We start from the raw sequence: 16,238 nt of genomic DNA, 5'->3' as shown, positions 1-16,238 counted from the left end.
AGAGAGCCGACTGGAGTGGAGTGGAGTGGAGTGGAGTCTTGGGCTGAGCTCCAAGGGCTGGTAAGAGGCCATTGTTCAGACACAAGCGCCCCAGGCCTGGAGGAGAGATATGGAGGGGATTTAGCGACATGAGTTGAAGCCTGCGAGCGGAGGAAGAGGATTGGGGTATGACCAGATTAGCTGAGAGAGAGAGAGAGAGATGGAGAGAGAGAGAGAGAGAGAGATGGAGAGAGAGAGAGAAAGAGATGGAGAGAGAGACAGAGAGAGGGAGAAAGAGAAAGAGATGGAGAGAGAGAAAGAGATAGAGAGAGGGAGAGAGAGAGAGAGAGGGGGCCCTTAGCTGGCAGGCCGGCTGGCAGAGGCCCTCATCAAGTTTTATCTCTGTCGGCATGGCAGGCTGCAACAAAGACTACAACATTAACGCTCAGGGCCGTCGAGTAGGAGAGGAACCTGTGGCGCTTCGCTTCTCTTCTCTCCTCTCCTCTCCTCTCCTCTTCTCTTCGCTTCTCTTCTCTTCTCTTCTCTTCTCTTCTCTTCTCTTCTCTTCTCTTCTCTTCTCTTCTCTCGTCTCGTCTCGTCTCGTCTCGTCTCGTCTCGTCTCGTCTCCTCTTCTCCTCTTCTCTTCTCTTCTCTTCTCTTCTCTTCTCTTCTCTTCTCTTCTCGTCTCTCTCTCTCTCTCTCTCTCTCTCTCTCTCTCTCTCTCTCTCTCTCTCTCTCTCCCTCTCTCTCTCTCTCTCTCCCCCCCTCTCTCTCTCTCTCTCCCACTCTCCCTCCTTCACTCGTTCTTTATTCCTCTCTCTCTATCTCTTTCTCTTTCTATTTCACTCTGCCTGTCCCTCTTCATCTGTTTCACTCTTTCACTTGTTCTTTATTCCTCTCTATCTATCTCTCTCTCTACCTTCTCTCATTCTGTCTGTTCCTTTCAATCCCCCCCTCTCTCTCTCTCTCTGTCTGTTTTCTATCTGTTCCTCTCTATCCCACTCTCCTCTCTCTCTCTCTTTCTATCTGTTCCTCTCTATCCCACTCTCCTCTCTCCCTCTCTTTCTATCTGTTCCTCTCTATCCCACTCTCTGTCTAGTCTTCTGCGTGTCCTGCTCGGTCTCCATCCCTCTCTTTTATTCACACACACACACACACGCACGCACGCACACACACACACACACACACATACACACACACACACACACACACACACACACACACACACACACACACACACACACACACACACACACACACATATATATTTACACATTCTTTTGAGCTCTCTCTCTCTCTACCTGTGCTTTTCTCTCTCTCTCTCTCTCTCTCTCTCTCTCTCTCTGTATTTCACACACACACACACACACACACACACACACACACACACACACACACACACACACACACACACACACATACACACACACACACACTCATAAATACATGCATATAGGGGAAAAGTAGAGTGACAACACACATGCACCTAAACGAAAGCATGAGTGCACACACGTATTGTACATGCACTGAAAATGCATTCACATGACACTGTAACGCACATGGGTACGCGCACACACACACACACACACACACACACACTGTCATGTGCAAACACTCACACATACACACGTACACACACACTCTCTGTCACATGCAAAGGGAATGCGCTTGTCAGAGCAGACAGGTCTTTGGGGAGCGGCAGGCCATGGGATGCCGTTGCGCGGTGCGCGGTGCCACGCGGTGTGAAAGGGGAACTTTGATGTGTGCGCCTAATCGGAGCTGTACAAGGCTCTATCGCAGAAGTAGACAAACACCAAACAAAGCTTGTCAGTCAAAATGGGAAAACAAACACAATATAAAAATGTGTCTGCTCGTGAATGGAACAACTTCAAAAGGAATGAGGGAAAAGTTGTGGCTAGAACTACAAGAACCCGCATAATTGTCCCTTTGTTCGACGGATTCGCGATATTCACTGAAAAATGTATGAAAACAAATAAACAAAAAGTCTTGATCGGAGGGCTGCTTTGAAAAGCCAGGTGTTTATGTGGGTTGACAAGAAGACTGGCAGACAAAACTGTGAATAATGTGAGTGAACTAAAAACTTTGTCATCAATAATGGAGTGATAGTAAAAGTATAAATAACATCCCAAAAGCGGGTCAAGAGTAACAAACACCAGGAGGAATAGTACTTTGAACTGTGCTGTTTTTAAAGCAAGCATGGTGTCATTAAAAAGAGACAGTAGAGAAACATACATAACCAAACAATATTAATAAGAATTCATAATTTAATCGGCATTATACATACACACAACAACAGAAATATTACCAATAACGACTATAGTTTTTGTATTCATCAATTGTCATTTTCTGAAATCATCAAATATCTAACCCACTTAACCTGATAAGGTGGCCCACTTTGGCTGAAGCTGCCCATTCAAAAAAAGTTGTCACAACGAAAGTTTAAAGACTTATAGGGTCTAAATAATATTGTTTTATAGTATTATTCCAACACAAAAAGATGGAATATAGTAGCTATTAATTATATATGTACATTAAAAGTGCATAGATGGTATTTTGTTATTTTCCCAAGCGATCTACCAAAAAGCGGCCCACTTTACCTTATGTCACCCTATCTCTCACCCCTGAAAAATAACATAAATAGAAATTAGTTAATGTATCCACTGTCTTTCATTTCTTCTGTACCTCGTGCTGCCATCGTGTGATTCTGTGAAAGTGTATCTCAAAATGTTACATTATACTCCATAGAGGGGGGAGGGCGGGGAGGGTCTGCGTATCTGTCACCCCCTACCTGCCTCCCCTCCCCTCCGCTCCGCTCCGCCCCCCCCCCCCCCCCCCCACGCCTAATTAGGGCCCCGTCCGCCTGAAGCCTGTCCGTCACTCACATGCAGATCCCTCTCCTCTCCTCCCCTCCCCTCTCCTCTACTCTCCTCTCCTCTCCCCTCCTCTCCTCTCCTCTCCTCCTCTCCCCTCCTCTCCTCTCCTCCTCTCCTCTCCTCTCCTCTCCTCTCCCCTCCTCTCCTCTCCTCTCCTCTCCTCTCCTCTCCTCTCTCCTCTCCTCTCCTCTCCTCTCCTCTCCTCTCCTCTCCTCTCTCTCTCCTCTCCTCTCCTCTCCTCTCCTCTCCTCTCCTCTCCTCTCCTCCTCTCCTCTCCTCTCCTCTCCTCTCCTCTCCTCTCCTCTCCTCTCCTCTCCTCTCCCTCCTCTCCTCTCCCCCCCCCTCTCCTCCTCTCCTCCTCTCTTCCTCTCCTCTCCTCTCCTCTCCTCTTCTCTCTCCTCTCCTCTCCTCTCCTCTCCTCTCCTCTCCTCCTCCTCCTCTCCTCTCCTCCTCTCCTCTCCACTCCTCTCCTCTCCTCTCCTCTCCTCTCCTCTCCTCTCCTCTCCTCTCCTCTCCTCTCCCTCTCCTCTCCTCTCCTCTCCTCTCCTCTCCTCTCCTCTCCTCTCCTCTCCTCTCCTCTCCTCTTCTCTCCTCTCCTCTCCTCTCCTCTCCTCTCCTCTCCTCTCCTCTCCTCTCCTCTCCTCTCCTCTCTCTCTCCTCTCCTCTCCTCTCCTCTCCTCTCCTCTCCTCTCCGCCCGGCTGACGAGCCCGAGAGCTGACAGAGCCCAAGCAGGCAGCCAGCGCGGCCAGAAGCTCCGGAGCACACCACCTGCCGCCCGCCTTCTCTCCCGCATGAAATATGAATGATAATGAGTCATGATTTGGCATGAAAGAAGTTTTAATTAGCCAAATAGCCCGATAAATACAGTACACAGGGTCTGGAGAGTCGGGAGGACGTGCCGTCAGGACTGACTAACCCTTAGCTGTGGAGTACGGAGGAAGATGCCCCCATGCAAGCCGTCCTTGATCAAAGAGCTGCAGTCTGTAAAACAAAAACAACAACAAAAAAACATGTATGAAAGGTATAAAAGAAGACAATTTTAGTCAGCTTAAATAATGTCGTCAATAGGGTTAGTGAGACAGTCAAAGAAAAAAATAGAGGAGGGCTTTTCAGGATACTTTGTCAATTTGATCATTTACCAAAAGTATTTCGTGTTGAGAGGACTAGAATGAGGTTGTGGTGAAAAGTAATTACTTGTCAGTGGCAATACAGCAACTTGAAGACGGAGCTTATTCCATGTCCTAATCCAGGAGCTCGCTGTGTCTGAGAACGTATGCTTTTGAAAAATCAATAGGTCTCCAAAGTCATAAAGCTGTAATGCAGTCTGGCCTCGCGGTGTTCAACCTGGCTAAGATCCCCACCTCATCTCTGACTTTAGTTTTCTTTGAACAAGGCTGTTGGCTGTTTGGAATTGAGTCAAAGGTGTAGAATGGGTGTCGTAAGGGTGTCGTAGCCCACCGTACGTATAGGGGAATAGGGGGACATCCAGACAGTGAGTGGGGCCAGGCCTGCTCTGGGTGATGAAGACGTATCGCTCCCCCGGCCGTGTCATTTGCATCACACGCACATTAGCCTAAACGTATCACTCCGCCGGCACTAGGAAAAACTGCTTGAGAAATTGCATTAGGTCCATATGAGTGATGGCAGCCGCAGCGGGCCGACTGCGCCCCATGTCAGGGGCCTAACCGGCTTGCTGTTTCGACCTTCTTAAGTAGCCAAATCTTTATTGAGTGTTGGGCCACTGGGACGTTTTAGCCTTTGCGAAGGTTGTTCTGGTTACTATTGCTTTAGTGGATAAAGCCCGCGAGGACGTTCTTTTAACTTGTTTGGACTCTGAGCGTTTGTGTTTTATTTGATTTGGCCTCGCCAGGGAGAGGGCTAATTTAAACACGTCTAGAGTGGCTTTCATTCTGCACTTTTTTAACTTAGACAAAGGCGGGCAGGTGATCTTTTAAAACGATAGCCTACGCTCTGCCTGCCGACGCCAGATACAGACATTTTAGATTTGACCCAGGAAGCCTCCTGCGGTCCCTTGGCCCATTCAAATGCTACACGCTCACCTGTTTATTCACACGAAATGTCACAAATCTGCTGTTGTTGGAGCAGAGATGCATGGGGATTGAATCCTGAGATGAAACAGCTGTGACCTGAAGTCTTGTGTTTTCCAGCTCAAGATGTTTAAGGTTTATCATCACAGCATACCATACAAGGAGGACATATGAACTTCACTGTGGACTTTCTGGTTGTTAATCCCCCAACCTCTCAACTCAATATGTTGAAAGTGTGTAGCTGTTCATTTTTCAGTTTTCTGAGACTAAGTGTCATCTAAAACCAGTGTCCATTTACACGGGCGGTTGTTACCATAGAAGTATGCTAACATGGGAAAAAATGAAAATACAGAATTTCACATTTTAGTTCTATTTTTTAATGCTGTTGTACAATGCGCTTATTTGCCACAAATGTAAATGTACGCAAAAACATTGTGGCAACGTATACTGCTGTGTTTTTGCCAGGTTTTACAGTAATAGATGTACAAGTTCATCAAACGGCCACCAGGTGGCACTATGCAGCTGTCAAAGTGTCGACCCGAGAGGGTGTAGAAGAGAAGAGAAGAGAGGGTGTTGGCTGGAGTTGGCTGGCTGCGTGGAGCTGTTCTGTTCTGTTCTGTTCTGTTTCTGCTCGGCAGAGATTACAGCATGGAATGCATACATGGTGGTAAAACCTGCTCTGCGTCAATGCAGAAATTCCAGATGTCAAGATGGAGGCCTGCCAATGTTGTGACTCCTAACCGTTGTGATGTTTTTGCTCTGTGACATTGGCATTTGACTGCGAGTGCTCAAATGAACTTGACTGAGGCTCTCTGGAATCGCGTAGCCTACATGTTGTAAGACTCACTGTACGTAACGTTACACAGCCGGTAAATTACATTTAAAGACAGGTATTTCCTTTTTGCTGGAACTCGGGAGAAAAGTGGCACTCAACTCAAATTTAGTTTTTTTTTTTTTAAATAAATAAAGATGTTGACCTCGGTCCAAGTCTGATCCAAGCCAGTTGGAAAAGAGTGTAATTGACCAGATCTCTCCGGCTGCACTGTACGCATAATGGGAGGCAATAACACGATCCAGATATCCTTAACAGGCACGGGGTCAAGTACACCGTGATTATCTCCCTGGGTCTGGTCAACACACACACACACACAGAACGCACACACACACACACACACACACACACACACACACACACACACACACACACACACACACACACACACACACACACACACACGCACGCACGCACACACGCTCTGACACAACCGCACTGAAATGGAGATATACACCCGCAGTCAGTGACACACGCCGTGGATATGACACGTTCCTTTGTGACTGAAACAGCGAAAGGAAGACGAAAGAGCATATTTCAGATTCTGCGTATGAGTGTGTGTGTGTGTGTGTGTGTGTGTGTGTGTATGCATATGAGTCACAGTGCGGTGAACATTTTTTTTTCCAATAGAGCAAGTTAAGAATGTGGTATGACTTTACATTGGCTCTTTGTCACAGTCTTCAACATTACATGCATCACATCCAACGCAAACAAGTGAATTATTCACAGCGGAACATGACATCCTGTGCGATCTCATGACATATTCAGAATCTGACAAAAGTGGGGTTTTTTTTGTGTTTTTTTCCCCTCTTCTTTCCTTCTCTGTTCTTCTTTTGTCAACTTTAGCAGGTTTAGGACACCGGGGTGAGTTTACTGTGACGAGAAACTTGAAGTATAAAAGAATTAAAGTCGGCCGGTTTCACCGCCTTTTTACAAAACATCTACTGTTCTCGTACAGGACTGACTGCCACCCCTCATCAACCACCATTTTTTTTTACATTCTGTGATCAAAGGACGCCGGCAAAGTGCTTGAAAGAACACGTTTTTTTTATTTAAAAATTAAAAATAAAAAATGAATGAGAGCTGGTAGTCACCCTGATTTTGATGAGAATTGAGGTAAGCACAGTTAAAGGACGATGAAGCCTATTTTCTTAGGGAAGGGAAGGGCTCTGCAGGGTGGGGACAAAGGGGACAGTTGTCCCGGGCCCAGGGAGAGATGGGGCTCAGAATTTGTTTCTCCTTACATTGGATCTATTGGGCACGGGGGGCCCTTTCAGATGACCTTGTCTCGGGCCCGGACAAAGTTGTCAGCCTTCACCACCTCCACCTCCATCACTCCCCTCACCTACTCCCTCTACCGAACAGCCCCCCCTTGATATCTGCCACCTCCACCTCCATCACCACCATCAACTACCCTCCTCCCATTCAGCCCGGACACATTTACATACCCAAATTTCTGAACCTGGTTATGTAACTAGTGAGGCCAGCGAGGTAAGTGGTGTTATATAATCACATATTCATAAATAGACTGGAAATATATTGGACCTGAGTATTGGCTGGCCCTGAGTGAGTGGGTGGATGTATGAATGGACCCCGTTTGGCTAAGTGGGCCCATTTCCCCTGACATATACTTCTCAAAATGGCCCTCCCTCAACAATGAGAGCGAGGAAGACAGATAGAGAGAGAGAGAGAGAAAGAGGGTTTGAGAGAGAAAGAGGGAAAGAGTTAGAGCGAGAGAGAAAGAGTGTTTGAGAGAGAGCAAGACAGAAAGAATGTTTGAGAGTCTAAGCAGGACCTGATGGTTTTGAAACCGATATAAAGGTGCGGTGCGAGGCGGTGATATTATGGGAGGCGGTGTGGTGCAGTGTGTTGTGCTGCGGTGATATGATGGCGTGCGGTGTGGTGCGGTGATATGACGGTAGCCGGGGCGGTGTGGTGCGGTGTGGTGCGTTGCGGCGGCAGTTCTCAGGTGGGAGGCCCCTGGTGTGTCTCGGAGAAGGAGAGAGCACAGGGGGAGCGCAGGAGGGCCTGTGTCCCGTGCCGTCTCCTCCTCTCTTCTCCCGTCCCCTCCTCCCGTCCCCTCCTCGCTGCCTTTGTTACGGGGGAATGAGAAAGGGCCTGAGCTGCGCTCCCTGCGCTCCGATCACCTGCCACAAAGACACTCTGGCTTAAGCCCCCGATAAAACTCATTAGGGTTGCCGCGGGAGACGCAGGACATGTTGCCGAGCGGCGCTCCGCAGAGGGGCGGGAGGGCCTCGCCGCTTTCCCCTCTCTCCTCTCCTCTCCTCTCCTCTCCTCTCCTCTCCTCTCCTCTCCTCTCCTCTCCTCCTCTCTTCCCGATTTCCTCTGTCTCCTCTCTTCTCATCTCCTCCTCTCCTCTCCTCTCCTCTCCTCTCCCCTCCTCCTCTCCTCTCCTCTCCTCTCCTCTCTCCTCTCCCGGTGTGGAGGTTTAGGCCGTCTCTGTGGGCCTGAGCCGCTGGCACGCGTGTCGTCCCCCTAACGCCTGATCCCCCGCCTGGGGTGACGCCGTGCCCTGACGCGTGTCTCCCTCACGGACCCCTCTGGAGTCCTCAACACACACACACACACACACACACACACACACACACACACACACACACACACACACACACACACACACACACACACACACACACACACACACACACACACACACACACACACACACACACCTCTGGAGTCCTGAGCATACTACAAGCTCCCAGAGATCCACAACATCCGGAGCCCTGAGACACCAGACAAGCCAAACAGAGGAAGGCACCGCACTGTTGTACCAGAGAGAGGCACCGCACTGCACACACACACACACACTGTACTGTACTGTACTGCACTGCACTGTACTGTACTGTACTGCACTGCACTGTACTGTACTGTACTGCACTGCACTGTACTGTACTGTACTGTACTGTACTGCACTGTACTGTACTGCACTGCACTGTACTGTACTGCACTGCACTGTATTGTACTGCACTGCACTGTACTGTACTGCACTGCACTGCACTGTACTGCAACGCACTGTACTGCACTGCACTGTACTGTACTGTACTGCACTGTACTGTACTGCACTGCACTGCACTGTACTGTACTGCACTGTACTGCACTGCACTGTACTGTACTGTACTGCACTGTACTGTACTGCACTGTACTGTACTGCACTGTACTGCACTGTACTGCACTGTACTGCACTGTACTGTACTGTACTGCACTGTACTATAAGCATATTACTTATACACACATATACACACACACACCCAAGCCCATTTGTTTTTGTTTTGGTTTTTTTCTTCAGTATATTTGTAGAACATGTGGCAGACTATTCCTGGAGATTTTTTTCTGATAAAAGTTGGGGTTTTGTGGCAAATGGAATATCTTATAGCCACAATGAATATTTGTTTATATTTTATTGATTTTTAATTCTGTGTATGGATCCCAGTCTTATGTCCTTGTGCTGTGTTGACCCCACGTCCCCTGACTTTATCTTGTTTTATAAGCATATTTGTCATCTGTTCTGAATGTTTTTAACCCCTTAGTGCAGGGCCTACAGTATGTTATAACCTTACTGTCACCAAAACTGTAATGGCTCTGTCTTAATCTGTTACTTAAGGCTCTCGGTACTGTCATAGCAATGCTGTTAAGATTTAGTTGAGTATTTTCTGCTAATAGTGAATAGGCCTGCCGGCGACCCCATCTACAGTAAGAGGCTACACACCTGCTACGACTTAACTTTCCCTTTTGGGACAAATAATCTTGAACTGAACTGAACTGTTTCATATTGTATTGATAGTTTCACTGATATCTATTAAATAGTATTTTAGAAGGCAGAGAATGTGCGGACATCAGTGGTACAGGTGCTGGACAAAACAAAATAACAGAAGTAAATGATAGATGTCCGCAACACTGTTAATGCTCCCAGTTGTTTAATAGCACGACATTACGGACCTAAGTCCTTCCTCAAGTGCAAGACATCATTTGGGAAATAAATAAAGCCCAATGGCAGAGCAAAAGCAAAAAGTCGCCACCACAGATGTAGGTCTTAGCGAGGTCATTAACAGCAACACCTGTGCAGGGCACTTACATTTCACTTGCAGAAACACCTCATTTACACACAGCCACACACACAGTCACACCGTTATGAGGCCAATCCCCCCCCCACACACACACACACCGTTACGAGGCCAACTCACCCCACCCCCTCCAGCCCAACACACACACACAATCTCACACACACACACCGTAAGCTATGCTTGACCAGATCTGTAAACTAACTTTAGGATTTGAGCTAAAATGATTAGGCCTCAGAAAGTGGCTCTGAGGAAGTTTGCGTTTGCCTCTCTCTCCTCTTTCTCTCCTCTCTCTCTCTCCCCCTCTTTCTCTCTCCTCTCTCTCTCTCTCTTTCTCTCCCCCTCTTTCTCTCTCCTCTCTCTCTCTCTCTCTCTCTCTCTCTCTCTCTCGGTGCTCCAGTTGAGGGACAGCCGGTGTGAGATAGCTGATTTCCCCAGCAGCCTGAGCCGGGCCGGCAGGAGGGCACGCTGTCATTTCCTCCTTCTCTTCTCTTCTTCTCTCTTCTTCCTTCTCTTCTCTTCTCTTCTCTTCTTCCTTCTCTTCTCTTCTCTTCTCTTCTCTTCTCTTCTCTTCTCTTCTCTTCTCTTCTCTTCTCTTCTCTTCTTCCTTCTCTTCTCTCTTCTCTTCTTCCTTCTCTTCTCTTCTTCCTTCTCTTCTCCTCTTCCTTCTCTTCCCTTCTTCTCTTCTCTTATCTTCTCTTCTTCTCTTCTCCATGTTTTTCTTTCTCCCTCATCAAGTTAATTAGACTGACGGTGTTAGCAGGGCGCTCAACTTAGCGGGGCCACCTTGGCGCTTTGAGGGAGGTCTGTCAGGAAAATGTTGTAAAAAAAATTATTAAATAAAATTTAAAAAACACGAAGGTGGTTTTGGGAAGGAAGAGGAAAGGAGAGGAGGGATGGAGGGATGGAGGGATGGAGCGGAGGAGGAGGAGGGTGTGGGGACGTGGAGGGGTGGCATAAAAAGGCAAATGAAATAAATAAACCGGGGCGGTTAAACCAGGAGGAGGTGCGTCGCCAGCGGGGGCCCAGGCCTGATCATCAGAGCTGCCCAGCGGTGGGGAGACGGCTCCCTGCCTGTGGCCAGCCTCCAATCAAGCCAGAGCCCACAACACACCGGACCACACCGCCCCACACCACACCACACCACTACACAACACACCACACCACACCACACCAGCCTCCAATCAAGCCAGAGCCCACACCACACCGGACCACTACACAACACACCACTAGACACCACACCACACCTCAACCCTGCCTCCCGCCCCACACTCACACCACACCACACCTCAACCCTGCCTCCCGCCCCACACTACACCTCAGCCCCTGCTGCCACTTCAGCCCCTACCTCCTCCTCTACTGCCTCCTCTACTGCCTCCTCTACTGCCTCCTCTTCTACTGCCTCCTCTACTGCCTCCTCCTCTACTGCCTCCTCTACTGCCTCCTCCTCTACTGCCTCCTCTACTGCCTCCTCCTCTACTGCCTCCTCCTCTACTGCCTCCTCCTCTACTGCCTCCTCTACTGCCTCCTCTACTGCCTCCTCCTCTACTGCCTCCTCTACTGCCTCCTCTACTGCCTCCTCCTCTACTGCCTCCTCCTCTACTGCCTCCTCTTCTACTGCCTCCTCTACTGCCTCCTCTACTGCCTCCTCCTCTACTGCCTCCTCTACTGCCTCCTCCTCTACTGCCTCCTCCTCTACTGCCTCCTCTACTGCCTCCTCCTCTACTGCCTCCTCCTCTACTGCCTCCTCTACTGCCTCCTCCTCTACTGCCCTCCTCTACTGCCTCCTCTACTGCCCTCCTCTACTGCCTCCTCCTCTACTGCCTCCTCCTCTACTGCCTCCTCTACTGCCTCCTCCTCTACTGCCTCCTCTTCTACTGCCTCCTCCTCTACTGCCTCCTCCTCTACTGCCTCCTCCTCTACTGCCTCCTCTACTGCCTCCTCCTCTACTGCCTCCTCTACTGCCCTCCTCTACTGCCTCCTCTACTGCCTCCTCCTCTACTGCCTCCTCTACTGCCTCCTCCTCTACTGCCTCCTCCTCTACTGCCTCCTCCTCTACTGCCTCCTCTACTGCCTCCTCCTCTACTGCCTCCTCCTCTACTGCCTCCTCTACTGCCTCCTCCTCTACTGCCTCCTCCTCTTCTACTGCCTCCTCCTCTACTGCCTCCTCTACTGCCTCCTCTTCTACTGCCTCCTCCTCTACTGCCCTCTACTGCCTCCTCCTCTACTGCCTCCTCCTCTACTGCCTCCTCTACTGCCTCCTCTACTGCCTCCTCCTCTACTGCCTCCTCCTCTACTGCCTCCTCCTCTACTGCCTCCTCTACTGCCTCCTCCTCTACTGCCTCCTCTACTGCCTCCTCCTCTACTGCCTCCTCCTCTACTGCCTCCTCCTCTACTGCCTCCTCCTCTACTGCCTCCTCTTCTACTGCCTCCTCCTCTACTGCCTCCTCCTCTACTGCCTCCTCCTCTACTGCCTCCTCTACTGCCTCCTCCTCTACTGCCTCCTCTACTGCCTCCTCCTCTACTGCCTCCTCCTCTACTGCCCTCCTCTACTGCCTCCTCTACTGCCTCTTCTACTGCCTCCTCCTCTACTGCCTCCTCCTCTACTGCCTCCTCTACTGCCTCTACTGCCTCCTCCTCTACTGCCTCCTCTACTGCCTCCTCCTCTACTGCCTCCTCCTCTACTGCCTCCTCTACTGCCTCCTCCTCTACTGCCTCCTCCTCCTCTACTGCCTCCTCCTCTACTGCCTCCTCTACTGCCTCCTCCTCTACTGCCTCCTCCTCTACTGCCTCCTCCTCTACTGCCTCCTCTACTGCCTCCTCCTCTACTGCCTCCTCCTCTACTGCCTCCTCCTCTACTGCCTCCTCCTCTACTGCCTCCTCTACTGCCTCCTCCTCTACTGCCTCCTCCTCTACTGCCTCCTCTACTGCCTCCTCCTCTACTGCCTCCTCCTCTACTGCCTCCTCCTCTACTGCCTCCTCCTCTACTGCCTCCTCCTCTACTGCCTCCTCCTCTACTGCCTCCTCCTCTACTGCCTCCTCTACTGCCTCCTCTACTGCCTCCTCCTCTACTGCCTCCTCCTCTACTGCCTCCTCTACTGCCTCCTCCTCTTCTGCCCTCCTCTACTGCCTCCTCTACTGCCTCCTCCTCTACTGCCTCCTCCTCTACTGCCTCCTCCTCTACTGCCTCCTCTACTGCCTCCTCCTCTACTGCCTCCTCCTCTACTGCCTCCTCCTCTACTGCCTCCTCCTCTACTGCCTCCTCTACTGCCTCCTCCTCTACTGCCTCCTCTACTGCCTCCTCCTCTACTGCCTCCTCCTCTACTGCCTCCTCTACTGCCCTCCTCTACTGCCTCCTCTACTGCCTCCTCCTCTACTGCCTCCTCTTCTACTGCCTCCTCCTCTACTGCCTCTTCTACTGCCTCCTCCTCTACTGCCTCCTCCTCTACTGCCCTCCTCCTCTACTGCCTCCTCCTCTACTGCCCTCCTCCTCTACTGCCTCCTCCTCTACTGCCTCCTCCTCTACTGCCTCCTCTACTGCCTCCTCTACTGCCTCCTCTACTGCCTCCTCTACTGCCTCCTCCTCTACTGCCTCCTCCTCTACTGCCTCCTCTACTGCCTCCTCCTCTACTGCCTCCTCCTCTACTGCCTCCTCTACTGCCTCCTCCTCTACTGCCTCCTCTACTGCCTCCTCTACTGCCTCCTCCTCTACTGCCTCCTCCTCTACTGCCTCCTCCTCTACTGCCTCCTCCTCTACTGCCTCCTCCTCTACTGCCTCCTCTACTGCCTCCTCCTCTACTGCCTCCTCCTCTACTGCCTCCTCCTCTACTGCCTCCTCCTCTACTGCCTCCTCCTCTACTGCCTCCTCTACTGCCTCCTCTACTGCCTCCTCCTCTACTGCCTCCTCTACTGCCTCCTCCTCTACTGCCTCCTCTACTGCCTCCTCCTCTACTGCCTCCTCCTCTACTGCCTCCTCTACTGCCTCCTCCTCTACTGCCTCCTCCTCTACTGCCTCCTCCTCTACTGCCTCCTCCTCTACTGCCTCCTCTTCTACTGCCTCCTCCTCTACTGCCCTCTACTGCCTCCTCTTCTGCCTCCTCCTCTACTGCCTCCTCTTCTACTGCCTCCTCCTCTACTGCCTCCTCCTCTACTGCCTCCTCCTCTACTGCCCTCCTCTACTGCCTCCTCCTCTACTGCCTCCTCCTCTACTGCCTCCTCTACTGCCTCCTCCTCTACTGCCTCCTCTACTGCCTCCTCTACTGCCTCCTCCTCTACTGCCTCCTCCTCTACTGCCTCCTCCTCTACTGCCTCCTCCTCTACTGCCTCCTCCTCTACTGCCTCCTCTACTGCCTCCTCCTCTACTGCCTCCTCCTCTACTGCCTCCTCTACTGCCTCCTCCTCTACTGCCTCCTCCTCTACTGCCTCCTCCTCTACTGCCTCCTCCTCTACTGCCTCCTCCTCTACTGCCTCCTCTACTGCCTCCTCCTCTACTGCCTCCTCCTCCTCTACTGCCTCCTCCTCTACTGCCTCCTCCTCTACTGCCTCCTCCACTGCCTCCTCCTCTACTGCCTCCTCCTCTACTGCCTCCTCCTCTACTGCCTCCTCCTCTACTGCCCTCCTCTACTGCCTCCTCCTCTACTGCCTCCTCTACTGCCTCCTCCTCTACTGCCTCCTCTACTGCCTCCTCCTCTACTGCCTCCTCTACTGCCTCCTCCTCTACTGCCTCCTCCTCTACTGCCTCCTCTACTGCCTCCTCCTCTACTGCCTCCTCCTCTACTGCCTCCTCTACTGCCTCCTCCTCTACTGCCTCCTCCTCTACTGCCTCCTCCTCTACTGCCTCCTCTACTGCCTCCTCTACTGCCTCCTCTACTGCCTCCTCCTCTACTGCCTCCTCTACTGCCTCCTCTACTACCCTCTTCTACTGCCTCCTCCTCTACTGCCTCCTCCTCTACTGCCTCCTCCTCTACTGCCTCCTCCTCTACTGCCTCCTCTTCTACTGCCTCCTCCTCTACTGCCTCCTCTACTGCCTCCTCTACTGCCTCCTCCTCTACTGCCTCCTCTACTGCCTCCTCTTCTACTGCCTCCTCTACTGCCTCCTCCTCTACTGCCTCCTCTACTGCCTCCTCTACTGCCTCCTCCTCTACTGCCTCCTCCTCCTCTACTGCCTCCTCCTCTTCTACTGCCTCCTCCTCTACTGCCTCCTCCTCTACTGCCTCCTCCTCTACTGCCTCCTCCTCTACTGCCTCCTCTACTGCCCTCTACTGCCTCCTCTACTGCCTCCTCTTCTACTGCCTCCTCCTCTACTGCCTCCTCTACTGCCTCCTCCTCTACTGCCTCCTCCTCTACTGCCTCCTCCTCCTCTACTGCCTCCTCCTCTTCTTCTTCCTCCTCCTCTCCTGCCTCCTCCTCTACTGCCTCCTCCTCTACTGCCTCCTCTACTGCCCTCTACTGCCTCCTCTACTGCCTCCTCTTCTACTGCCTCCTCCTCTACTGCCTCTTCTACTGCCTCCTCTTCTACTGCCCTCCTCCTCTACTGCCTCCTCCTCTACTGCCTCCTCTTCTACTACCTCCTGTTCTACTGCCCTCCCTCCACTGCCTCCTCTTCTACTGCCTCCTCCTCTACTGCCTCCTCTACTGCCTCCTCTACTGCCTCCTCCTCTACTGCCTCCTCTACTGCCTCCTCTACTGCCTCCTCCTCTACTGCCTCCTCTACTGCCTCCTCCTCTACTGCCTCCTCTACTGCCTCCTCCTCTACTGCCTCCTCCTCTACTGCCTCCTCTACTGCCTCCTCTACTGCCTCCTCCTCTACTGCCTCCTCCTCTACTGCCTCCTCTACTGCCTCCTCCTCTACTGCCTCCTCCTCTACTGCCTCCTCTTCTACTGCCTCCTCCTCTACTGCCTCCTCCTCTACTGCCTCCTCTACAGCCTCCTCCTCTACTACTCTCCTCTTCTACTGCCTCCTCCTCTACTGCCTCCTCCTCTACTGCCTCCTCTACTGCCTCCTCCTCTACTGCCTCCTCTACTGCCTCCTCTACTGCCTCCTCCTCTACTGCCTCCTCTACTGCCTCCTCCTCTACTGCCTCCTCTACTGCCTCCTCCTCTACTGCCGCCTCCTCTACTGCCTCCTCTACTGCCTCCTCCTCTACTGCCTCCTCCTCTACTGCCTCCTCTACTGCCTCCTCCTCTACTGCCTCCTCCTCTACTGCCTCCTCTTCTACAGCCTCCTCCTCTACTGCCTCCTCCTCTACTGCCTCCTCTACTGCCTCCTCCTCTACTGCCTCCTCTACTACTGCCCTCCTCTACTGCCTCCTCCTCTACTGCCCTCCTCTACTGCCCTCCTCTACTGCCTCCTCCTCTACTGCCTCCTCCTCTACTGCCTCCTCCTCTACTGCCTCCTCTACT

At 51.7% G+C, this 16,238-nt stretch overlaps 1 protein-coding gene across 1 annotated transcript in view; it reads right to left on the bottom strand.

Moving 5' to 3' along the window:
• Positions 1-7,538: 7,538 nt before the first annotated feature.
• LOC134467109 (keratin-associated protein 4-12-like) overlaps positions 7,539-16,238 on the bottom strand; it is a 47,873-nt gene continuing 39,173 nt past the window's right edge. The window contains 2 exon segments of the mRNA XM_063221030.1: positions 7,539-7,743; positions 10,951-10,982. Coding sequence (XP_063077100.1) covers positions 7,539-7,743; positions 10,951-10,982 — 237 coding nt within the window.

This window comes from Engraulis encrasicolus, chromosome 17 (genome assembly GCF_034702125.1).
Source record: "Engraulis encrasicolus isolate BLACKSEA-1 chromosome 17, IST_EnEncr_1.0, whole genome shotgun sequence".
NCBI lineage: Eukaryota > Metazoa > Chordata > Actinopteri > Clupeiformes > Engraulidae > Engraulis > Engraulis encrasicolus.
This window is presented reverse-complemented; position numbering and strand designations above follow the sequence as displayed.